This window comes from Monopterus albus, unplaced genomic scaffold (genome assembly GCF_001952655.1).
Source record: "Monopterus albus unplaced genomic scaffold, M_albus_1.0 scaffold104.1, whole genome shotgun sequence".
Classification (NCBI taxonomy): domain Eukaryota; kingdom Metazoa; phylum Chordata; class Actinopteri; order Synbranchiformes; family Synbranchidae; genus Monopterus; species Monopterus albus.
Genome location: NW_018127984.1, coordinates 1,043,563 through 1,070,044, shown reverse-complemented (window position 1 = coordinate 1,070,044; position 26,482 = coordinate 1,043,563). Strand labels below are relative to the sequence as shown.

Sequence of the window (26,482 nt, the reverse complement as noted above, 5' to 3'; positions counted from 1 at the left end):
TAAATCACATGATCATGCTTCCAGTCCTTGGGTTGTGGGTTCCTGCTCCTGAGGCAGGACTATCCGACCTTATCACCAAACAAAACTGCTGATGTTGGTTGATTCTGCAGAGTCATGGACACATTTTAGTTTTATGTCCAATTTTCCTGCAACTACAGTACAGTCAACATTAAAGAAAGATCCTGGTCATGGTTAATAAAAACATGAATGTTAACTGCAGGTCTGCAATGAGATATGAACTCCTGTGTCACTTGAGCTCATTCACCACCCCACACCCTTATTTTCCACATCACTATGTAAAGGACACAGTATTTTTTGCACTGGCTGGTTAGTCCTGGATGTAAATCATGAGGTGCAGAATTGCTAAATATTGATGTAATTATTTGATAAGAACTACTGCATAAAATCCATTATAGTAGAGTTTATATTCCTGAGCATCATTTGGTCATTTTGGAGAATGTAGTGCTGTTGAATTGTTTTATGTTATCCAGAGATTGTTTCTGTTATTTCATCTAACCTAATTGAGTTAAACAGGGTTGGATAAAGTCATAAAAATATTATAGTGCAATACAGTTCAACATCATCACAAATTACAGCCTGCAAAATGATCATAAAGTTCAATCAATGCCTCTCTAAAGCAGTGCCAGTAAAAACTGAACATGATCACCTTCATGAAGGTGCAATGTTGTATTAGGATGTTGTATTAAGTTTGATTTATGGTACTGTGTTGAATCTACATAGAGCCTACGCTGTAGACTATGCAAGTGGCCTACGCCATTGTGAGCATTATACCTGTGTCTAGATCTGGTGTGTCTGAGTCACCCTGCAATTACACCACCTAAACACTAGTAGGCGGTGGGGTTTTTATGCCTCTGTGCTGCATTGCTACACCACTTGCCAACAATGGTGACTGAAACTAAATGGGTCATGTTGGAGTTAAAACTAACTGTAGTTTTATTGAAATTACTGCAGCGTAGATAAGATCATGTAGATAAGATCATGTAGATAAAAAGATGTTGGAACAGCGTAGATAAGATCATGTAGATAAGAAGATGTTGGAAGAGATGGTTTGTATGACCACTGAACCAACTGAAGCAGAACAAGGGGGGATTTTCCATGCTTATCCGGCCACTGAGAGACATGAATGAGGAAATGTGATGCAACCAATCACAGCTGCTGCAGTCTGCATCACCGTGACTTGTAGTTACATTTCTGGAGAGGTGCATGTCAGGCTACAGCATAGGCTATGAGGCTACACATTACCTATGCCATAAATTCAAGGCAGAACCATAAATCAAGCATTGGACTGCATTAGTTTTAGTTTTGTATTCATTGCAAACTGGTAACTGAATGCATACAAAAGCAGAAACATAAGCAAAATAAAACAGCAGCCAATATAAAGATTCTCCCTAGTGTTGAATTTTCATCTGCAGTGTAAAAACATTACAGTCACAACCATTTTTTATCTGTTATTGGTCCAATCATGATTCTTTGACAAGTAGAGATCACCTAAATAAACAATGAAAGAACCGAGTTTCGGATTTAAAGCCTGAAATATGGTCTGAAAGAGTTTACATGATGGATTTGGGTGAAAAGGCCTAACATCACATCTTATCTGGTGAATCAGAAAGCCAGTTAGCACCCATGCTGAGGGAGATGGAAAATGTGTAAAAGAGAGGAAGAGAGATGTGTGCAAAAAGTAGATAGGGGTTTGCATAGTGAAAGGAAGTGTGAAGGCAAAGAAAAGAGAGAGGGAGGTAGAGACAAACAGAGTGAGAGACACACACACACACTCATACACACACTGATGCTGCCATAGTGCAAAACGCTCTAGCACATTAAAGGTGATAAGTACAGATGAGTGAGAAAAGGAAGGAGGAGACGCAGAGGGAAGACACCTGACCAAAAACAGGAAACAATCTTGTGAAATAACTCATAAATGTTGATAAGTGTGTGTGAATTACAGAGTGAAACAGTGGGTTGCAAAGCTCACACATACACACAGAGGAAATAATCCTTGCATTGAACACACATGAATGTTGATGCAGGCTGTGTTGCCCACAGGGCTGTGATCGTTCCGTTTGCATAATGTGTCATCTCAGCCATCACTGCAACGATCTGCTCACTCGTTTAGCTTCAGCACAAGGCTGATTTTTTTTATCCTGCAGACTCTGATATACCAGCAACATGCCAGAGCTGATGCACAGTTCAGAAATCCTGGTAATATCTTTTACTCTTTTGTCTATTTAAGTCAATGTTTACCATGCATGTGCCTTTTAGTCATACAAATGAGGGTTTGTTTGGTTGGTAAAACATAACATTGATACTTTGACAGCATTGAGAATTTGTAAGCCACCAGAATTACAATCATAACCTAACCTTAACTGAAAGCCCCAACGCTTTAGTCTAGACCTGAGTACAGACAACAAGCGCTAAGCTGCAGATCTAGGAAATCTAGCTGGGGTATGGAAATGTAAGAGGTCAGATATATAAGAGTGAGACAGGTTATGCAATGCTTTAAAAACATTTATCAATAATTTAAAAGCCATCCTTTGTTGAACTGGAAGCTAATAAAGATAGATTGGGAGTTATAAGATCAAATTTCAGCTTTGAAACATGTGAACGTGACCTTAGCATAAGGTTTTTGTCCAGATTAAGAAGAAAAACTGGTATTAATCTCGAATCTATTCAGCATTAAAAAAAATTAAAGCCACAGACATTTATTACAACCCACAAGATAATCTCTTCTCTAAAAATACTTCAATCAAAACAAGAAGCATTTTAAAGTTGGAAGTGTGAGCTCTTGTTTTAGCATACAGCAGGGCTATTGTTGTCCCAAGCACTTACTGTAATGGAACTGATTGCAAATCAATACCACTATTATCTAAAACAAACCACCACCTCATCAATATTCAGCCCACTGACTCGGCTTGGCTTCCACTCTGCCTCCCTCAGCACTGGATCTGTGCTCTGTATGTTTGTGTGTGTTGCAGAACTGCCATATGAGCAATAAATTCAAACTTGGCTTTTCAATAAGTTAAACCCCATCTTGCCTTCCACATTTGCAATTATGGTCAATGCACCACCTACAGAAACACACACTGTACTTGGACTGTACACACACACACACACACACACACACACACACACACACACACACACACACATATAAAGCTAGGGTTTATTTACCACCCAAAGACTAAATCATCACTAAACTAAACTGTTACTGCAGTACAGTTAGGGCTCCTTAGATTCTTTGTCTCAATATAAATGAATGGCTGGGTTTATAAATAAATGTATACATCCAAGGATCTCTCAGTTAAACTGAGATGGAGAACAAGGTAAACATAAGCTGTGAACTGATGGCGGCACTAGATGGGGAAAAAAGGTCAAGAGCACCAAAGGTATACAATTTATCTTAAGGGGGACATAAATGTCTCTACTAAATTTCATGACAATCCATAATTGTAGAGATATAGCTTTTCAGAAAAATTATTTATATTAAATTAACAAATTTCAACCTGCTGGTGGCACTTAGATAAGAAATGTAGAGAGAGGGGATGCCAACGTGTGTGTGCTGTAGTCAAACAAGACATATAAATATACCAGACTAGTATAGTTTCACCATTATCTTTCACTCTCACGCTTTTACATATTTGTAAAGACACGTGGACGTGGAGGACACAATAGGGATGGTACTCACGTTGAGAAGGCGTTGTTCTGCCTCTCACAGCGGATGCCCTTGCAGTTGTTGGGCTCTTCTGATGCCTTGGTCTCATAGTAGAAATACAGCTGGTTCAGACCATTAGCAAATGCCAGCAGGACCTACACACGGGACACAGAAACATATTTTAGTCTCTCATAAAATCCTCATATTAACACATTCTTATGCTAGAACTAATAAATACATTTTGGACATAGGTTTGTTTGTTCATTTTGAAGTGAAACTTTTCAGTCATTTGGGGCCTGGTGTTACACTTTGTTACAGGGATTGACCCACTCCTCCTCATTTTAAAACACTGCTTTCATCTGAAACAGGACAGAAGCACTACAGTGTTGCATAACGTTGCTACCGAGTGAGCACAAAGCAACGTGGTGCCTCAAGCTCACTGGGATTGATTTTAGGACCTCAGGGAGATAAACAATTCACATGTGGATTGTATTGTTAGAATAGGAGTTCCCTTGGGAAGAAATTAATGAGCTCTGAGTGTAATGAAAAAGGCCTGAAATTAACAATAAAGCGTACAGCTTGCTGAGGATTTGCTTGCTTTCGTGATCATCAGATATACACTGCAGTGAGTCAAATGGAATAAAAACTTCTAAAAAGGAAACATGGCTGAGATGCATAAAATACTGTTTAACCAAGACAATCCTGGTTCTGGCGGCTGTGTCACAGGAGGTAGAGAGGGTCGTCTCCTAACCGGAGGACTGGCAGTTTGACACCTGCCTTTTCTGGTCCACATGTCAAAATATCCTTGAGAAAGACACTGAACCCCCAGCTGCTCCCGGGGATGTCACTCATGTGTGCAAGTGTGAGCATATGTGTGTGTGAATGGGAAATAGTGTAAAGTGCTTTGAGTGTGCATCAATATGTAGAAAAGTGCCATATGTATACATTAATATATATATATGACCATTTACAAAACTCAAGCTAATATTTTGTAGCAGGGATGTAAAGATACACACATTCATACTATTTTGGTACAGGACTTTACTGTAGGTATGGTGCAAATGTGTACCAAATGCAGTCTTTCATAGTAGTTAGTAGTAGGTTTGTTTTGTATGAGGAACATTTTTCCATGCTTCCACACAAACATATTAATTGGCAGACTGGAGCACATTAAAAACACACAGCATGCTTAGCTTAGCCAAGCCTCTGGCTAGCAAACATCATGGTCAATGCAAATGAGAAGCAGAGCTAGAAGACCCTGCCTTATCAATAAGCTCTCCTGTTTGGGAACACTTCAGCTTCCCACTGAAACACAATAAAAGACAAGAACACACCTTATTTATTGTTGTTTTTTTTTGCACACCTGTCCACCTTATATTAAGACGTTCATTCCATGGTGATTAGGTATGTTTTTGGCCACAGACATACATACTTATATATGTATGTTTTTGGCATCATATCAAAACTTGCTAACTCATTTGAACCCAGATCACGTGAACGTGACTATCACTGCTGCAAAGGAAAAAAGGGCAAAACACAAACACTGCTTCCTTTATTATCTGTATTTTTATTTTTAAATATGTTTTATGTTTCACTTAATACTTAAAATAAACAATGTTTACAAAGTTCTTAATACAGTAAACGACAAGCAAATTTATGGCTTGTACTAAACATGATCAACACTGTAAGCTACGTACCATACAATAGCAGAGGTAGTGACTGAGTGCCAAGGTTACACCATAGATTTTTTTTTAAAACAGATGTCTTGTTTGAGTGGACAGTTACTGTATTTTCTCTTTAAAAATACTTCTGTTGCCATGAACTCTACTAACTGGGACCAAAATCAACAGATAGTGTAAGAAAAATGATAGTTCAAGTCAAAAAAGGTTTTGTAAAGTTACTCTTAACAAAAACCACCTGATGTGTGTTGCACGTGAGGGGAGAGATAAAATGTCTTACCAGACAATAAATGAAGAGAAACTTGAGGATGTCCAGCAGCATCCTTCCCAGTGAGATCTGCAGCGGCCCGAGGTGAGAGTTTGCAGTGAAGAGGGAGATGAGTCTGAGCGAACTGAAGATGTTGGCGATGGCAAACAGAGCTTCGGCTATCAGCGTCGGGTGCCACATCTCCCACTCCTCCCTGGGACGAGATGAGTTATACTACAGGAAAAATTAACATGTATTTTATTTATTTTTAATCAGAGGTTAAACTCCTTGATATGCATCATTTACTTTTCAAAGGGGTCCTCTGATATGGGGAAAATGAGGATGAAGACAAAGCAACATAACATAAAAACATTTTCAGAATATATTACGAGCAACTGTTCAGCTTATATGAACATACAGAGATAAAACAACATGAAAACAATTATTTTCACTGTTCAAATGGGTACAGATTTAGCAGAAATTTGTAGAAAATGCAAATGAACACACTTGTCCATCCACTACTGATATGTTATCACCATCAGTTGAGTACAATGAGATAAACAGTTTGTGGCACTAATTCTCCAGTGGGGTATGAGATGATGTAATTAAAAGAGCACCAGTCAAACCTCAAATGCCTCCTTGGAAATGCACCTTAAGATTCCCAACTGTTCGAGTTCTCATTTTATCCACTCATCACCAGCAGAGTCTGTTTGTGTGACCTTTTTTTTGCTTCACTTGTGTCTCTCTCCAACTGATTCCCACCATCTTTCTGCACATCTCTCTTGGATGTCTCACACTTGGCTTCCTCCTCTCCTCCTCATTTTAAATTCAGCCATTAGACTTCCACAGGACTTCTGTCTTGTTAACTCTGCCTCTATTAGCATTCACCATACACGTTTGTACATCTATCTTTGTGAGGACACTCACTGATATGATAGCCATCACAACTACATGTCTAACTTCTAACACCAACTTAAATTTAATTCTAACCTGAACCCTAAAACCCAGTTTTAACCCTCAAATAAGGTGTTAGTCAGGACCATCAAAAATGTCCTCACTATCTGGTATAAAACTCTAAACTGGTCCTTGTATAGCCATATAGTTATACACGCACACATACAGAGAGAGGGAGGGAGGGAGATAAAGAGTTCAGCTGGAAACAAAAATGCAGATATACACACATTAATTTATAGACTCCATCACACCTTCTCTCAGATGCTCTCACTCTCTCCGTCTCTTTCACACAAACACACACAGTGAGGGACAGACAGCTCTCCACAGGATTTTTAAGTGTTGATCATTATTTAAAGGAAAAAATATATATACAGAGCCAACAGCTGCATCCTGTGTATGTGTGCACATCTCTGTATTTGTGTGTAGATTAATGTTAGTGTACGTAAGAGGCTACAGCTGTGTGTATGTACACATTGTATATCCTCATCTATATGTGCATGCTTATAAAACTTTGTATATGTATGCATGTGCATGTGTAGGACCCGTGTAGGAGGGCCACCCGCCACCGTCAGTGACTCACAGCTGCCGCAGATGGCCTGGCCGTCTGGTAAGTAAGTGTGTGTGTGTGTGTGTGTGTATGATTACACTATTTTCTCTTAATAAATAGATAAATCTTGTATGCATGTAGAGTAAGTATTATTACAGCTGAAAGCTGTGCTATGAGAGTGAGAAAATGAGGCATGCAGGCATCAAATGATGTGTATTATGTGCAACAACTCCAATTTGATGTTTAAAGGTTAAAGGTCTAGTGTTTAAAAGGCTGATGTTTTCAGTTCTTATCAACAGTGATACCAATGAAAACTGATTGTTTGTTCCCCATTTCATCTGGGTATTCATCATGGTATTGCTCAGTGCTAGACTCTCTAATGTTCTGGGCGATGTTTGAAATTGTTATCAGGATATTAAAAATGATTTTTTTGTTATTGATTTACACAGGGGTGACAAAGGAAAAGAAAACCCAGAATATGCATGTTATAATTTTCCCTTTGTCACCCATATGCATATCACAACAAGGCAAATGTATAAACACCCACGTGGGCACAGACAGCAGGGCAGACAGCGGACACTATAATGGGTGTCTGAGTAGGCGGACATATTCACATGTGCATCTGATGACACAGGAGGAGCGCACTCAGTGACAAGAAGTTGCTTTATTTTACAAAAAACAAAACATTTATGTCTCTGTGGCTTTAATCTGTGCAGGAGAGCTGCCTCTGAAACAGCACACAGGCGGTTCTCCAAAAAAATCAGACATGACAATCAATAAATATCTGTGATTAATTAATCTAAATTAATTGCTAGATTAATTTTTGCTGTGAAGGTGTTTAAAAATAATTAAATTAAAATTGATTTTGCCAGATTAGTGAATCAATGAATAACTAACAAACTTTAAAGTTCAATCTATCTTTTATTTCAGAATCAGAACATGTTTTAGGTGTCCATATAAAATAATGGCCATAACAATCAAAAATATGACCTAATATGCTGAGGACATGCAAGGCAAAGAGCAATTTTACAGTGCAGACATTTTTGGTTTGTGTGTTGTTGCATGTTTCCATCAATGTGTCATATGGAATGACTGTTTCCCAACAATGAGTTTTTTCAGCAGTACTTACCCACTAAGTCAACATGTTCTTGTTCTCTCACTCGTACACATGCACACACAGATGTGATCTTTACCTTAACATAGGCCACTATTTTCAGCGAAATGGTGGCCAGATAGAGAGAGTTCATGGCAAAGTCCATCAGGTTCCACCAGTCGTGGATGTACTCTGTGAATCCCCCATCCCACATCTCCTTAATTTCTGCCCAGATGAAGCCTGAAACATACACATACAGACAGTCATGCACACAGCTGCTTATTTACAAGCACAGACAAAGTCATGCATGTATGAGCACATTCAAGTCATGCGGCTGTGGTTTCTGTTTGCTCAGTTTTTGCTGTGTGACTAAACTACTGTTAAATATTTTCTTTCGGCAGCAGCCACGGGCTAAACAGAGAGCTAACATATTTGTTATGTACGACTGGCTTTAGACAAAGTCAGGTTTTCTTCTAAATAACTGACATTTTTAGGTCATCTGTTCTCCATACAATATCTGCTTGTCTGAGTTTCTGTAATTACGTTTAGATGAGTATTATGTTGAAGATTAAACTCCTTCACTCGAGGTAGCAACTCACTCTCAAGCCTGTGCATAGAGATGAGCACAGATGCTTTCATCTGGAGCAACTATAAATGAAACAACACTAGGAAATGCTCTACACACTTTATCAACAACAATAAAACCAGTTAGTAGTCAGTGTTTCTTTCTATCCAAAGTGTTTTGTAGATTCAAGCAGAGGAAGGCAGGAGAAGACAGCAGAAGAGACGGTAGAGCAGAAACAGATGGTTTTGTATTTTTCCAAGAGATTATGGTTATGATTTGGAAATGATTGGTGTCAGCTCTGAGAGAGAATATGGAGATGCAATCACTCATTTTCACACCCACCCGCACTCACACACAACCGCCTCCTCCACACACACTCAAAAACCTGACCACACACATACACACCCACATCCAAGCATACACACAAATACACACTTCTGTAAAGGCCTCTTGATGATTAGTAATCACAGTGGGGGGAAAAAAAGAGACAGATAAGAAACTTTTTCACATTATTTCTGAATCTGGATTTTTTTTTTTAGCAGTCCAGGAGAAATGTTTCATCATCAGACTGGCTGCTGACTGGACAATGAGTCATTCAAGTCTTTAGTACACTGGTAAATGTTATCTGTTAGACCTCTAATTATAACAGTGAATATGGGTCATTTATTAATAAAGAGGAAAAAATGAAGAAATAATTTGACACATTTCCATTCACTGTTTTGTCACTGCATTCTCAAAATGTTTATACAGTATGTTCTGGTTAAATTTAGAGAACAATTGTGGTTCAAGACAATGACTGTCGAATGTCAGTAAGAGATGGTTCTTAAATTATGGTTTCTGTCATTGAAGTTACTTTGTACACCCAGTACCACTCCACCATGACCTTCTCCAGTCTACCTTTACCTGTACTACATCCTGTCCATCTCTAGGTCCATGACTAATATCAATGACGACAAGTCTTTGTCAATAACATCCCCCAAACTATAGAACAGCCAGAACAGATTTCTTTGTCTCTTCATGTGCTCTCCAACCAGTGTTTTTTCTGAATACTCCACCAACCTTCTACTGTCAGACACACAAGAAAAAAGCAGCAGCAGATGCAGGATAAACAAGGGATATTTTCTGTTTACTTAATTCATTTTTCTTCTTTGTCAAATCCAGCCGATTACACTTCCCACAGTCAAACTCAACTGGTGACAGATTTGTATTTATTATACTAAAATTCCAGATGTGGTCAGCAGCTACAGTTGAGTTTAATGAGTTTTGAAGCTACAAAATACATAGTTTCAGCAAAATACTCTTAGAATGCATCAAACATCACAGGCTGAACACTTAAATAACTGCCATACATACCCAGCACCCATGGGAGAATCATCCACTCCACAATGGTGGGCGGAGGTCCCTGCATGTGCAGGTTGGTACGGGCAATGTGCTGTGAGGCCAGCAGCAGGAGGAAGAGGAAGGTCAGGTAGGACGCTGTGTGACAGATGAACTTGATGAAGGGCTTCTTGATGAAGCGTCCCAAAGCGCTCTTAGGAGCCAACAGGTAGATCTGGTGAGGAGGAACCAGAGGAGGAAACATAGGTCAGAATAGAGAAGCACAGACTGAATGACAAAGAGAAAGCGAAGATAGGAAATGAAAGTGGAATTAAAAGCTGAAAGGAGAAAAGAAAAAGTGACGGTGGAATGGCTGAGAGAATAAGGACATGAAAAGAGGTGAGAGAGGAGAGACAGCACCAACACACAAAACAAAAAGAACAGCTGTGGCTTTATTTCCTCTGACAGGATTCCTCAAAATTGTATTACATAACCTATAATGAAGACTAAAGCTTTTTGACTCTTGTCGATGATTAAAACTATTAGTTAAAGACCATCTAGAGTCATCTTTTGCTCTGATGTTGTTTTTGTTTAACGTTCTGTTAAACTGTGAAGCAGAAAGAGAAAAGACTGTGCATAAGATGACTGTCTTCATGTTCAGCCACCTGTCACCTTGTGCTGTACCGGAATGCTTCCTCTGTCAGAGCTGTTGTGACTGTTATTGCTGTTTGATGCTTGTCTACTTGTTCTACTCATTTACTCGCTCCTCGCAGCCTCGATACAGAACGCACCGCTCGCTTCTTGCTTTCAGTCTGGATTGAATGTAATCATGCTTCAGTAGCACTTACGTCTCACTCACGTCACGCTTTCAGTGTGTTTTCCAAATCAAACATCATTAAACTTCATCACGCTAAGCAATTCCTGGATTATTGCACTGTAAACACTTCAGGTTAATTATCTTACTCGCATAAACATTTGCATCAGAATAAAAAAAACGGATTTCTTTGTCTCGTCATGTGCTCCCCATTGTCTGGTTTATTTTGGTATTTATTTTGGTATTTTATGTCTCTGGACATACCACACAAGTCATAGAGTTATCTGAGAGGCAAAAGGGTACAAACACACCAACTCTTAATCAAGCTATACAGAGACACAGAGAAACTAAGCAAATTATTGCAAATTTTGTCTCTTAATCAACTTTACACTGATGTTACAGGACTGAATAACTTCACACTTCCCATTGTCCTTCATCTGTACACTGAAGAACACAGTTTACCCGACAGTAATGGGAGACTATGGCACCACAGTGAGAGCACACAACATGAATCAGCCAGAAGGTTATTCTCTAGCATGGGTTATCTTTTTTTAATCTAGAGCAACTACCACGCAATATTTATTGATTGTGTATCAAGAATGTGTTGTGTGTATCGATATTCAAAGGTTCACCTCACACTGGAGTACAGTGGGTTTTGGCTAAAATCTTCTTTCTCTGAGCTGCATAAATATGAAATGCACTGTTTTGTCCCTATGAGAAGTCTGCTAACATTCTCATTGGCTTCTCCAAAATACAAGCACTCCCGTCCTTTCACTGTTAGTTTTTAGGTTAAGTGTTGCTCATATTCCCTGGCAACAACTCGTACTTTCAATAATCTTAATTGGACAATAAAACCAAAGATTTTTGCTTAATTGCTGACTGACAGCAAATTTACTTAAAGGAAGAAACAGCATTTTTGTTACAAGAGCTCCATTTACTCCATTTTTCCCTCATTGCTGTCTTTCTGCATCCTCCACTTCCTCTCTTCTCCTCCCTTACTGCACATCTATCCTTTTTATTTCCCACCCTTCATTTTTTATGTACTTCTCTACTTACTGGATTCAATCTGCCCTCTCCTCTTTCTTCTTATTCTTTTCTTCCTCAGATTTTTTTTTTTTACACATTTTTCACCCCAACCCCTCTTCATTCTCTCTCCATTCATTTCACCCCCCTCTCCCCGCCTGTTTGCATACCACTGAGAAGACAGGGAACAGGAGTCCGATGATGAAGCAGGTTACCAGTTTGACCACCCAGTGTCGCCTTCTCCAGCCTGGGAAGCCGTCGTACCACAGTGTGGCCAGCAGCTGCTGGCAGTTTGGCTGCGCCACAAACTGAACAGAGAGAGCAAAAGAAAGACAGAGACTGTTAGCAAACGCGGTTCAATTGTCCTTTTACTGAAATACATGAAGGCAATGCTTATCAGAGAGGAAATGATCAAAAAGATATTAAACCATGATGTGACTGAAATATCTTAAAACAATTAGCTCAGCATTTGTCTCCTGTCTTGGGGATGGCAGTATTACAAGTGGCACATAATATCATTCAGTGGCATTTTTGCAAAGCTGCTGATAAGAAGCCAACCTTCTGGTTTGTGGAGCTTACCTTCAGATGTAAAGAAAACTTTTAATTAGTGACCAAATATGAAAAGCACCAAGAAGAGTAAAAAGTATAAATACAAATGAATTCATTTTACTCATTACTGACCTTAAATCTGTCAATGTGTAATACACAGTATCCACTGTAGTAAGCTACTTAACACACTGGAGTTTTAAAAAGGCAGTAACCTGTATCCCACATATTAAAAGTGACTGCCAAATGCTCGACGTAAATGAGATTTATTTTCTTCTGTGAGCTTATGACAAACAGAGGTTATGTCCTGCCCTGTTGCTGCTCTGCTGTTCAGGTTGCTTTCTTTTACATCTCATTACAGCCTATCCACTAATACTGTTGGCACTGCACCAAGGGCTGTTTGTCCCCATCAGCCCTTCAGCTGCCCTCTGAGTCACCAAGAACCGAGTCATCTTTTCTTTTCTCCCGCTTTTGTCCTCCCATGATGTCTTTACGTTTCTTCCTCCCTGCCACCATCTCTGCTCCCTCCTGTCTTTTCCCTCACTTCTCTCCTCTGAGTCAGCACTCTTGTCTGAGTCTTGTCTTTTTGTTTTTACTGTACTGTTTCCATTGTTGGTTTCTGTCCTTTGTGTCCTTTCTTCTCCCCTAGCTTCCTTCTTCCCTCACTTGTGTTTAGGTGATTAGTCTGGTCTGATAATCCCAGGATTGCAGTTAAGTCTTATACTCTGAAAGGTGAGTAAGTTTTCTATCATTGTTGTTTATGCGTTTGTGTATGATAATCTAAAAGGTGTGTTTCCCTTTAAAAGAAAGAGCCTATTAAATAAATGGGGGTAAATAAACATCCATCTCAAATGTGCACATCCACCTTCACAAAAGGACACACTGTTATCAACCAAACATTTAGCTAAAAGCTTAAAGATGCAAACTGCCAAAAAGTGTGCAGGTCAGTGACTGAAACTGTCAATCAAACATGATGATCTGCTAGTTTCTGACAGCTGAACATTTGGTAGCGGCTGCAGATTTCCACACTTTCCTGTTTTTGTACAAGTGTGAGTTCGTTTCATAAATAATTGATCCCGGCACATTTTATTCATCCGTAACCGACTCTTAGCTTTCTGTGTGGGACTGTACCTCCGAATTTCCACTATTACAGCTTCTAACTTTGCAGAATGATGTGATACTAAATATCATGGGAGCTATCCATGGTGCTGATCCTACAGTGAGCCCCACAGCAGATACAGTACAAGCTGTGCCTAATTATCACACTGTGCTCATGCTGCCATTACTGCTGGTGGGTAACCAACTACCAACACCTGCTTAAACCTAGAAAATGTTCAGATTTTCAAGTTTCAATGTCAGTATTTCACTTTCTACACTATCTGCAAATGGCAACTATGGTATCATGAAGGTTTGGTAATGACTGTACATAGTACAGGCAGCAAAAACACTTGGTTAAATTTAAAGGTTTGGTAATGACTGTACATAGTACTGTTGGAGTTAGGCAGCAAAAACACTTGGTTAAATTTTGGAGAAGATTGTGGCTACAGCTGTTCAAAGGGAAACTTACCAAGTGTTATTGTCAGTGCTTTGGTTGTAATTGTACATGTGCACTTTTTTCCCAGTGATTTTCCTTGGTAATATTTTGAATACAAGTGTTTATTATTATGTATCAAATGTACAAATTGTTAGTTTTTATTGTACTATCCATATTTTACTGAGATCAGCACAGATTCTGTGGTAGTAGCCACAGCCATGGGAAGAACTGTGACTATTCATTGGCACACACAAACAAACACACACACACACACACACACACACATACCTGAGTCAGTTTGATACCTCTTTAACATGATGAAGGTTGTACTTGAAGTGTAATACAGTAATATAAATATACTGTATACATTTTAATAGCTAAACATGATGACTGATATAAAAACCACATTGCACCCAGGCTAACAACAAATAATAAAAGCAAAAATGTCATGTGTTCTTTAATGCTGGCCCCTAAACATATTGTAAACACTCACTAGTCTTCTAAGGTATTTAATTATCTTGGGCTCCAGACTATGGATCAGACAAAGTAAGATTGGTGAAGAAGTCACCCAGGACTCCAGACAACAATAGTAGGGATTATTAACTTTCCACTGATATTCTAAGACCCAAACAATTCACCAACCAACCAACTAAATAAAATAATCTGCATGTTAAACAACTACGTAAACAATCATTAGCTCCACATTTAAAGACTAATCCAGGTATTAACACATCTTAACACATCAAACATTTTCTAAATGGACTCAGCCTTTACTGCTAATTACTGTGTGCAGAGCCAAAGTTTGGAGAGAGACAATTGGACAGCATATACAGTACGTGTGTGTTTGAACAGGTGTTATTTGAGCAATAACAAGAAGCATTGCTTTTAGTTTTTTGGTGCAGAAGGGTGACTACACTCTACTTCATCTTGTTATGCCCGACACCTCTGACCACCAATAACCTGAGCGAGCAATAACATATGCACTCGCACACCGGTCATGTTTTTACTTTGTTGGCTACAGATCGAGTTGTTTAATGGTGTATCTGTTTATGTAGTGTGTGAAAATCTGTGTTTGTGTGTTTGTGTGGGTGTGAGATTTAATTATCTGGATGAAATTATACAAGTGGATAAAAGGAGAAAAGAGGGGAGGACAGAGATAAAGTACTAGAAGTCAAACCAATGAGGCTCCTCCCTCTTCCTTGACTTCCTTTCCTCCCCATCCTATGCTCTTTCTCTTCCCCTTTCCCTCTCACAACCTTTAATCCTTTTTCCTTTTTGCCCCTCCTCTTCAGTGTTTTCATCTCTTCACCTCATTGTCTATTATTCCCATAACAAATCCCTTCATCCTTAATATGCCTCCTCTTTCTTTCTCCTCCTCCCTTCTCTCTCCGTCTGTTTCCTTCTCTCCCTCCCTATCACTAATTCTCTTCCTCCTTAGTGGTCCTCCTCTTCTCTTCATTTTTTGCCCCTCTCTGCCTCACTTCTTCACTTCTCCTTTCTAATATCCGCCTCATTCTCTCTTTTCTCCTCACCTTGTTTCATTCATCTTTTTCCACCTCTCCACCTGTTTTCTTGCCCACTCCTTTTACTCCACAACTCTTCCTTTTTCCTTATTTACTCAAACCTTTAATTACCTCCACCAAGGAGGTTATGTTTTCGTTGTGTGTGCATGTGTGTGTGTGTGTGCTTGTTTGTTGGTTGGTTAGCAGAATTACAGACAAAGAGCTGGATGGATCACTAGCATATTTGGTACAGACACAATAAGAAGTGATATTTTGGTTGAAAAAGGTCAAAGGTTAAGGTCATAAAAATAAAAATAAAAATAAAATCACAAAAGCGCTCATCTTTAACATGAGGCAAAGTTTTAAAAAATCAGATCATCAAAAGCTATCAAAATCATTTTTTGTTTGCAATCTGACACGTATATGTAGAGTGGCAGTGTCTATCACCAGACCAAGTTTCATCCGGATCTGATCCAGATCAAGGATTTTAGGATACATTGTGTTGTTCTGGATCTCATTTTTCATAAGGCATCCATTTGTGTGATCGAATGCTGTACCTTGGCGGCAGTACATGCACTCTCTGAGTGCACTTTTTCTTGTCTTTCTTCTCCTTTGCCTCCTCTTTTCCTCCTTGTCTCTGTCACTTTCTCTGTCCATTCTGTCTTTACCCATCTCCTTTTCCATCTCTCTCTCTATCCCTCACTCAGTTCCATTTTAGTTTCCTGTTGCTATGGCAGCAGTATGCTAATGACAGAGTTGATCTCTGGGCTCTACTAAACTACAGCAGTCTGCTCCTTCCTCTCCTTTTCTCTTTCTGCCTCAGTTTCATTGAGCTTCAGTCAGCAAACATCCTCGTCATAGTTTACTAGTCAGACCAAAACACTTGGCGCTGTTGTAACGGCTCCGTTCAGAACAGCTTCCCAACCAATCAGGGAGCTGCATGAGATTAGGAAGGAGAAAACTAAACCACCAGTGGGGGCAGAGCAAACAGATCTGAGGAATAACGTGTTTTTTGATGTTATGTAGTTATGCAGCACATTGCTGGCGTAACATGCATGTATTATTTAGGTGACCACTTTAACCAACAATCAAATAATGAATTACAATTCCATTCAATTACATAACACCACTGAAATCTGGGGTGGTGGGTGGTTTGTTTCATCATCAGTGGTCAGTGGATATCAACCACCTTCAGCAAGAGTAGCAAGGCAAATACAATAATAAAACTAACTATATAAAACTAAGTCAATAAGTAAGTATATTTCCATGTTTGAAGAGTAAACAGGGACACCACTGGAAAACATTTTTAGACAAGTTTACATATATAAGACATTTTCATACACAAAGTAAATTCAAAGTGTTTAACACATTGCACACAGACAAATAGAACATTAAAATGCAAGATTAAATACAATTTAAAAACAACAATTACATGATAGCATATAGCAGCATATGCAAATATAGACACCCTGTACTTCTAGGATACTCTGTAGCCCTTTACTTCAGTCTTCCCTAGACTAACCTCTGCATACGTTAAATCTAGAGGTGGATGTACTTTCTTCTGGAAACTCTAGTGTTTAGTTCAAACTAATTAATACATAGATAATTTTTAAAAGCTCCTGTTATGTTTTTCAGTAGGGTCTTGTTGTTGGCACACTGTTTACATGTTGCAATTAAAGAAAACTAAAGTGATCATGAACTTGAAACTGGAATGTTAAAGGAAACAGCAGAAGCACAGTGAACAGACTAACAAAAAGATTTCCACTCCTTTTAAAGGCAAAATGATTGTGAATTATTCAATTATAATTCAATGACAAATCAGGGGCCTTTACAGAGCATTTAATGGTGTTATCTGTTGACACATGTCAAGATGGCTTATGTTCAATGTTCAGCAGATGAACTGTTGTTGCTGAGCTCAGCAATCTTCGAACATCTGAACATGTGAGACTGTAAATATTTAGCTGCTACTGTTCTTTCATAAAACAGTACAAACAGCATAAAAAACTCACTCACACCTACGCAGCAGCACAAGCACCCACAACAACAAAGAATAACAAGAACCAGGACAAGACATACCATGAGATCTGCACTGCTCACAGCCCACTGAGTTTCAAGTGACATTTAAAAATTTATCACCAAATGTACAAAAATGAATCAAGTATTAGCTGTGAAGTGCACTGTAGCTGAGGGGAAAGGACATTTAGTTGCCAACTGACAAACACTCACTCATGTTAAATAAGCATTGTTTATAAATTGCTGAAAATATTTCAGTCATTATTAAAGATGTTTCTATTGTCTTTATTCACACTCTGCTGTACAAACTGCAGAGATATGGACACAGACCCTAATCACTAATAAATGCACAGTTGTTCTGCACACACTTCTCGGAGCTGACACAGACAAGGAACTTAGCCAAGTGGAAATCCTGACTCTCAAAAAAGGCCCCAAACCCCGTTTGTAAGCTCTGAGAAGAGGCTCGAGTCATGACTCATGTTAACCTACTGTATGGAGCAGCAGCCTGGAGGGCGATTAAATGAACAGGCTTTTAGGTTAAATACCAAGTCAACTTGCTTACAGTGACTGTACACTACCAGTCAGGCACACTTTTCCAGTGAATTCAATGGGAAACTGTGTCCAAACCTTTGACTCTTTGACAATGGATAATGTACTGTACCGTAAGAATATACACAACTCAACAAGCTAAAATCCCATCACACTGACACAGACATGATGACACACATTTTGTGTGCTGAGTTAACAGTTCAGTCACTGTCCTCTGCACATGCTCGGGTCATTCCATGTCCTCCTGCTTTTTACACACTGAACTACTATCAGCCACCCAAAGCTACTTCCCAGCTAATTCAATTTCTGGACAATCTGCTACGACCACTAAACTAAGAATTTAGCTAACCATGGCAACACTCCGCAGCACTGGTTCATTCAATTTCTCTGTGGCCTGATGTAATCGACCCTTATCACTAAAGAAAGCAATATGCTAACCCAAAGCTATGCTAACACTAATTCAATCTAGCTGCGCACATGCTGGAGCTGTGTATGTCATTATAGAAAGTGTTCCTGTTTATGCTCTGAAGTCTTTTAACTTGTTCACTTAGTCATGTTGGATCTGTCTCTTGCTCTCCTTCTGTTAATCACCATAATTTGTGGCTCATTCTTGTTTTCTTAGTCTCTCATAAACACTTCTCCCTTTTTTCCTGTCCCTCTCTATTTGTGTTGCTGTCTCGCTCCTTTTTTTGTCACTTTCCAGTACTTTCTCTGTACAGGAGTCAAATCCCTGTATGTTCGAACATACTTGGCCATTAAAGATGATTCTGATTTCTTTCTCCTCTCCTTCCCTTTCACTTTCCGTGTCTCCTACCTAACTCCTTTTGTCAATTCACTCTCGACCTCAGTTAAGCAATGAAGTATATTTGCATGACATTTGTATTTAAGAACACACTGCCAAAGCATATGCATAAACCAATAATGCACAACAACAACAATAATAATACATACATACACTAAACCTGTCAATCATTAAGGAATCCAGATAAAAGAAGATTCAGAAGCAGGAATTTTACATTAGAATAGTACAAAAAATATTAGAGCCTGCACATCGCTCATGAAACAGCTAGTTAATGGTTACAGTTGTAGATGTGGTGAGATATATTCAAATCCAGAAATATAAAGGAAAATCGGATGCATCACAACACATGAAAAATAAATAAGGTAAATAAAAATAAAATTAAGAGCAAATCTCTGTGTTACTATTGTTTTTTTGTTTACAAGGGCCAACTTAAGCTTTCTGCTTACTCTGGTGTTCTGAGGTTTTGACTGATCAGAATAGCAACACTTTGTATGGAGTGTGTGTATTTGTGTGATCATCTGACTTGGCTGAGGTTGCATTTGTGAGCATGAAACAATACCCTGGCAAAGAATTCGAGGAAAGGCTATTAACACAAATGATTTATGAAGATAAGATAGAGAGTACAAAAACACTTCACTACTCTGAACGCCACAGATGTTGTGTTTGTGAACCATTGTAATTGAGGACACGTGTTGATAGATTAATTAAAGCAATGATTCATTTGTATTCATTTGAATTAAACATGACTGAAGGTCAATATCTTATTCAGCTGTTAGTGCAAATTATTGAGCCCCACACACATGAAGGCAAACAAATATGGTCTTGAGTAGACACGTCGGCACACACACAGTCCATTTATTATTGAGGCGACAGTTGTAGTATAATGCAGCAGGGCTGCAGGTATCACAGACCCAAGAGACAAAAAAAAGACAGTTTAAAGATAAAAAAAAAAAAAAAAAAAAACACACACACAAACAGTATAAGCACTGCACTGTTGCTCCTGTGCACACAGTATTCCAGGGGTTTATTGTGGGTTAAAATGGAGGTTAAATGTTTAAAATGAGTGAAGATTTAGGCTAAACTTCCTCTTTAATCTGACACTATCTGATGACCACCTTCAGGCTGCAGACTCAGGAGACCGCTCCATCCTTAGTGCAGCCTTTGACAGAGTAAACCACAGTCCATCCTCCTTTACAGATTAAAACTGCAGGGTGCGGGTTTCCACTTCTGCCTTTTCCTCAAATTTATACAACAGATCCAAAGCCCAACAAATCCTTAGCCTCCCCCAAGGCTCAATACTTGGACCAAAGCTCTTCTATACTAACAGTATATGTTTCCACTAGCTCATATTATTCAAAAACACAACCTCTCTTTTCACAGTTATACAGTAGGGACAACGCAGAGATCTACCTCCCCCTAGAGCCTCATAACTACTACAAACTCACTGAAAACAAAGTCTTGGATGACTGCATACTCTCTAGCCCAGTGAGAACAAATGTGAAGTTAGCAAATCTCATTACAACCAAAGCATTTAACTGATATTACCCTCCAACTTAACATGTTTTCTTTCTTACATCTCATGCAAAATATCTTGATATCTTGATCTTATTTGATCAAATCTGATCATCATCATATTAATCAAGTAGTTAAATCAAGGCTCAATCAGTGTCCAAACTCAAATCTGTTCTCTACCTCTGATCTGGAGAAAGTCATTTATGCTTTCATATCCTCTGAACTTTACTACTGTATCTCTTCATACCTTGGTCTCACTCAGTCTTCTTTATCACATCTTTGCGTAGCTGCCATGTTGCTTCAAGAGCCTTAACAAAACAGGAACCACATCACTCCCGTGATCTAAAAATCCTACTGTTTGTCTACAGTGTATTAAATAATCTTGCCCCTTCGTATACTGCAGAACTCCTGTCCCAATACCACACTGCCAGAGGTGTGAGATCATCTCATCTGTCTGTCCTGAGGCTCAGACCTTGGTGCTGTGGAGAGAGGGGTTTCTCTAAAGCCGCTCCACAACGATCAAGTTCTCTTCTTTCTGCCATATGATTCTCCCCTTCTATTGGTATCTTCAAGAGATCACTTAACCTTTGACTGTCTCTAAACTAACCAGCTCAGGCATTACTGCTAAAATCTTTGCTGTGCTGTGTTGTTTCTATGTGCTTTTGTTGCGTTTATTTTTTTGTCACAATCTTTACTCATTCTGCAGTATTCTCAAGCTTGATTGTCCTTGTCTTCATTAGTCCCTTGTCATTTCAGGTCCAGCCCCATCAATCTGCATTACTTTGTTTTCCCTTCTTGCTCCTGTTGTCAATTTTCCTGTCCCCCCAAACCTTCACCAAGTGTTTTAGACCTGTGTGTGTGTGAGAGAGAAATATTCATATGCTCAAACCTGCTCTCCTGTTGTCAATTTTCCTGTCCCCCCCAAACCTTCACCACGTGTTTTAGACCTGTGTGTGTGTGTGTGAGAGAACTATTCATATGCTCAAACCTGCAAAAACGTGATACTTTCCTGGGTCCTGTGTTCCTTGTTCTTCTGGTTTGGAGCCGAGTTGGCCTAAAATGAGTAGTCAGTTTCATTATACTATGCTCCTATTCTTATATGTCATAGTCTCCTTCCTATTTGGCTCATTTTTAACCTGTGTGTGCTGTAAAGCAATCTGGATAAACTGCATTGTGTAAAGTGCTAAATAAATAACACTGAAGTGAGCTGTGGGCCAACAGGGAGAGGAGACAAATTCAAATAACTAAAAGATGAAGAGAAAACCAGGGGCAGAGACAGAGGAATGAAATGGAAGGTAAATAATGAACCATTAATGTAACTGTGATCTCCTTTCTTTCATTTTCTGAAGCTGATGACTAAAAGAAGGCAGAATAAACACAGGTAAATGCCTTTGGGGTAGGGGGGACTCCCATTCCCTGTCTGCTGTTCCTCAAAATAACTTCATCTACTCCCACTGTTTTAAAATCCCTTTTTCTCTGCCTCTTCATCTTGACTTGAATGTTGTCATTTATCAAAATGTTGCACAAAGTTCAGCCCTTCCAAACTGCATTTTTTTCCTCTGCTCACTTCCTTTATCCATCTAATCTACTTTTACTCTGCACTTTTCAACTCTTTTCTTTCTGCATTCATTTTCATTCCCTCTCTTTACCTCTCAAATTCTTCCACACTTCAAAAATTCTTTCTCCATCTTTCCCTTTGCAGGTTACTTGCCTGAAAAGGAGACGCATGGACGAAAATTTTACATAAAAAAAATTTTTTTTGGGACCGTGTAGAGATCTATTCCACCACCCTGCTGTGTGTGACTCACTTGTTCTTTTGCTGACTATTTCTGTGCCTGGTTTCCTGTGTTCCACCTCGCTCTTGGTTCGTTTTTTTTCTGTTGCTGTTCATGTCTTCCCTCCACCTGCCAGGTCAGCTCATAACCACCAGTCTGTCTATCGCTCGGTGCCTCTTTCATCGTCACGTCTTGCTCTCTCCTACAGGTTTTATCCTCTCCGTTTCATTGCGTTCCATTAAATGAAACATGGTAAACATTTCAGATGTTAAAAATGTGTTTCAAGTGAATTTCCATCTGGTTTTCTCAATATCAGAAGTAAAAATCAAGGAAAACTGAGCATTTCAGGCACAAAATATATATATACCTGAATATAATGTAGCCCATTACAACACCACATTTAACTACGAATAATAAACATACAGTATAACTGAATTAATATATTTATGACAATTCCACCAAATACTGAAACATTTTGAGCTCCATAAACACAGATGTTAAGGTGGAAGTGCTGCACTGAAGTGCATACATTTGTACAGGTGTACCTCATAAAATGGCTAGTGAGTGTATGTACGCTTAGTGTACACTTGCAAGTGGTGGGGAACTTTTATTAGTCTTGGTTATTACTCATGCAGACACAAAAATGTGATGTTAAAAACATAATTAGAACTGTATATCATCCTCAAAATGGTACAGTATGTTTTGGCCATGAGTCGAGAAACGTGAACTGTATATCATCCTCAAAATGGTATGTTTTGGCCATGAGTCGAGAAACAACAGCTAGCAGTAATATGCATATCTACTAGTCTATGGTTGTATGGCACCATACTGAAATACAATATGTTTTAATGTTGTACTGATGTCACACATACGTTATTATACACAATTATTGTATACACTTTCTTCGCCATTAGACATACTTGTTTGATGCTCAGGTCATGCATCCCCTGTGCCTACTGGACATAGAACCTTTCAACATGCATGTTGCCACCAGCGTGGAGAGTCCTCTTCTAACAACGGTGACAATAGTGTACAAACAACAAGAGGACAGCACATTATGCTAACATGAGTCATCACTACTGAGCAGTACAACATCTCAACTCAAACTAATATGTACGCGCATGTTTACCAGTTGTTTTACCGCCCAAGTAGGCTTTTCAACTCAGTCTGTGTTTAAAACGTATGTGCAGTTTGTGGAATTGAAGTAATACACACTACATATTTTATATGATTTGACTTATACAGGAGTTTAAGAAATTATTTTTTGTGTACAATTTTTTATTTTATGCACAACCATAGGCTAATACACATGTATATTATTGCCAGCTGTCTTACCTCAGGCCTCTTCTGCATTGCGTCATGTGTTTGTTAAAATGTTAAAAGTCAAATTTTGTAGTGAATCATAGTGAAACTCGATGTTAATTTGTTTTTTGACAAATCAGCTTTTCTCTGCTTTACCTACATTGCCTCTTAACTGACGTATCATTTAATGTTTCAAGTGAATACTGACACTTAGTATTTGATTAGGTTGTGCCTCGTTTTACTGTATATTATGGACAAACGCTGCGTCTCCCTCGCTTCCTTTCAAGTCTTTCTCTCCCGTATTCTCATTGTCAGCAGCAGCAAAAGAGGAAACTGAATAATCTGGGCTCTTTTGGAGAGGCCCCAAGGGCTGCCTCTTTCCGTCAGCAGTGTTGGATGGTCTAATGTGCGCACACACACACACACACACACACACACTTTCACACACCAGCAACACATAACAGTGTGAAGCAACACGGTGATTTATGGTTTATTATTCAGCAATAATTTGTTCTCTTTCCAGCTATGTCTCCCATGCTTTCATCCCTTCCTCACTTTCTGGATCTGCCTCCATCACTACATCTCTTCCAATGATCTTTTCTGCCTGAATTGTGCATAAAATGAAAATAAAAAACACACAATAATCTGCTCCCATTACACCATAAGACCCTGGGGCAATTTTGTGTTTGTGTGTGTAGAATTTTAAGCAGGGCAGTGGTTTACCCCTGGAGATTCAATTTCACACAAGAACCACACTAACTGTACAGTAACTGTGTTTGTGAGTGTATATCTGGTTGTGTGTGTGCAGCGGTGTATAAAAGCATACAGTACACACGCTTATCTATATATCAAATACCAGTACACACCAACAATATAGCAAATGCCAGTGATCCATGTTGACACAATTCACATTCAAATGGCAGCCTTAATTTTTATAGATGTTTTAAATGGATGGCATAGTGTTAAAACTCAATATATATAATCTCAGTATGAATAACAGAATGTTCTAAACACGGAGCTGGGCTTGATTTTCCACTCTGTTCTGTTCATTCGACCAAAGCCAGACACTTAAGAGATACACAGGGTCTGATGCACCTGAACCTGACCTGGCGTTAGACTTCTGTTAGTTCATGAATAGAAAAATAACTATCTGGGAAGAAACAACATATTCCTGGCCTACACAAAATAAAGCAGCCCAGCAGCACAAAACACATTGATAAAATGAATTTGCTGCCAACAACCAGCACTATATATCTGATAATAAAGTGCCTCTTTTGAGAGTATCAGAGGCTGTGGTCACAGAAACCCAATAAAATTTTACTGCCTCTTACTAACATAAATCATGTCATTGTGTTGATAAAACAGCATGATACAGTTAAAACGAAACCCTATGTGGACAACCATCTTTTAAATTATGTTTGTGCCTGAGGCAAATCTACCATAGCAGTAACCTTGATGTCACTGATGTAAAGTTGTGCTGAAAAGCTTCTGGTCTTTCCACGACATTCAGTCCCATCTGTCTTTTCAGTTTGGTATTTTATCCCATTTTTATCCAGTTCTTTCCTTTGATGTATTGTTCTCTATCTTCTAGCATTTCTCTTTCTGCTTCTGCTTGCTTTTTCCTCCTCTGTTTCTATTACTGCTTCTCCTCTTCCAGCCATTCACACTATTCTCCTTTACACTAGTACTTGTCAGAACTGCCAAGAACGCACCGCAGAGGTGTTGTGAAGGCTATTGACCACATTCCTGTACCTCTGTGCCAACCAGCTGAACACAGGTCACTGCTTCCTGTGTGTCAAACCAAACTATCAGTTTAGTTTTGGGCTTAAAGGCCTACAGCATGATGGGTAAGCTGAGTGTGTGTGTGTGTGTGTGTGTGTGTGTGTGTGGCCTGGTATTACTCATGTTGTGGGGATGTAAACCTGTCCACACAGGCACAGTGTGGGGACTCAATGTGCTTATGAGTACAAAAAGCAAGTCCCTGAAATGTGGACATTAAATTTCAGAGTGATGACGATGTAAGATTAAAGTGAGGTTGTGGAAAAGTATTAGGGTAAGTGAATGTAAATCGGTGTAATGCCCCCTGAAATGATAGAAGCAAAACATGTGTGCGCACAATTTAACATTAAGTTGGAACCACAAAGTCAAGATCCAAAGTTATTTTGGCATTATGTAAGTCCACACACTTTAAGTGATCTATGCCTCACCACAATTTTATCGCACAGGTCTACAAACAGGTCACTGTTTTTTGTACCGATATGAAGTGGAACTTTATATACACACAGGTGTGCGTTTTTAATCTGTCTAATCAATTCACTTTGCCACAGGTCAACAACCATCATGTCTGGGTTTGCATCCTCTATTTGAGATGAAGTAAAACATCCTTGTCAAACCTGAACAATAAGTTGTATTAAAACACAACTGTTAACTACCGTATGCAATAATTGTCTGCATATTTATGTGATAATGCTTGAATGCATACGTGTGGGAATACGTGGCCAAGTGTATCTATGCATACAGATGTGTGTGTGTGTGTGAGACAGCAAACAGTGTTGAAGACTACAGAGAAAACAAAGGTCTCCCATCCCAACACACAGTCACTGCATTATATAATTTGTTCTAAAAGCCTGCTGTTGGAGAAACACTGCGGCAGCACTTAGTGTGTGACACCTCCGTCTCTTTCATACAGAACAAACACACCAACACATGCAAAAAGACAAGAACACGCACGCCACTGACGACAAACAAAGGAATAAAGCAAAGAGCTAAAAGGAGGTTACCAAGAGTGACAAACAAACCAAAGGAGATAAAACAAAAAGAGAGATGAAAAGGGTGAAAACACAATGAACCAAAATAACAGATTTGGAGAGATCAGGAGAAAGAGAATGATTCCATGTGTCAAAAAGATAAATTGAGGGAAAAGAAGTGGAAGTAATGTAAGCAATGGAGAGATGGGAGAATGGAACGAGACAGTTGGAGAGAGAGGGGGGTGACAACAAAGGTAAAGGACGTGAAAGCAGAGGGAGAGAAGGGAAAGA

General features: G+C 39.0%; 1 protein-coding gene across 1 annotated transcript in view; it reads right to left on the bottom strand.

Annotated features, from left to right (window-relative positions):
- trpc5a (transient receptor potential cation channel, subfamily C, member 5a) overlaps nucleotides 1-26,482 on the bottom strand; it is a 115,045-nt gene that overhangs the window by 15,810 nt on the left and 72,753 nt on the right. Inside the window, exons 9-13 of the mRNA XM_020610155.1 lie at nucleotides 12,080-12,217; nucleotides 10,109-10,307; nucleotides 8,291-8,430; nucleotides 5,630-5,830; nucleotides 3,704-3,825 (exon numbers count right to left, since the gene is read on the bottom strand). Of these exons, the coding sequence (XP_020465811.1) occupies nucleotides 3,704-3,825; nucleotides 5,630-5,830; nucleotides 8,291-8,430; nucleotides 10,109-10,307; nucleotides 12,080-12,217 (800 nt within the window). The remainder of the gene's footprint in view (nucleotides 1-3,703; nucleotides 3,826-5,629; nucleotides 5,831-8,290; nucleotides 8,431-10,108; nucleotides 10,308-12,079; nucleotides 12,218-26,482) is intronic.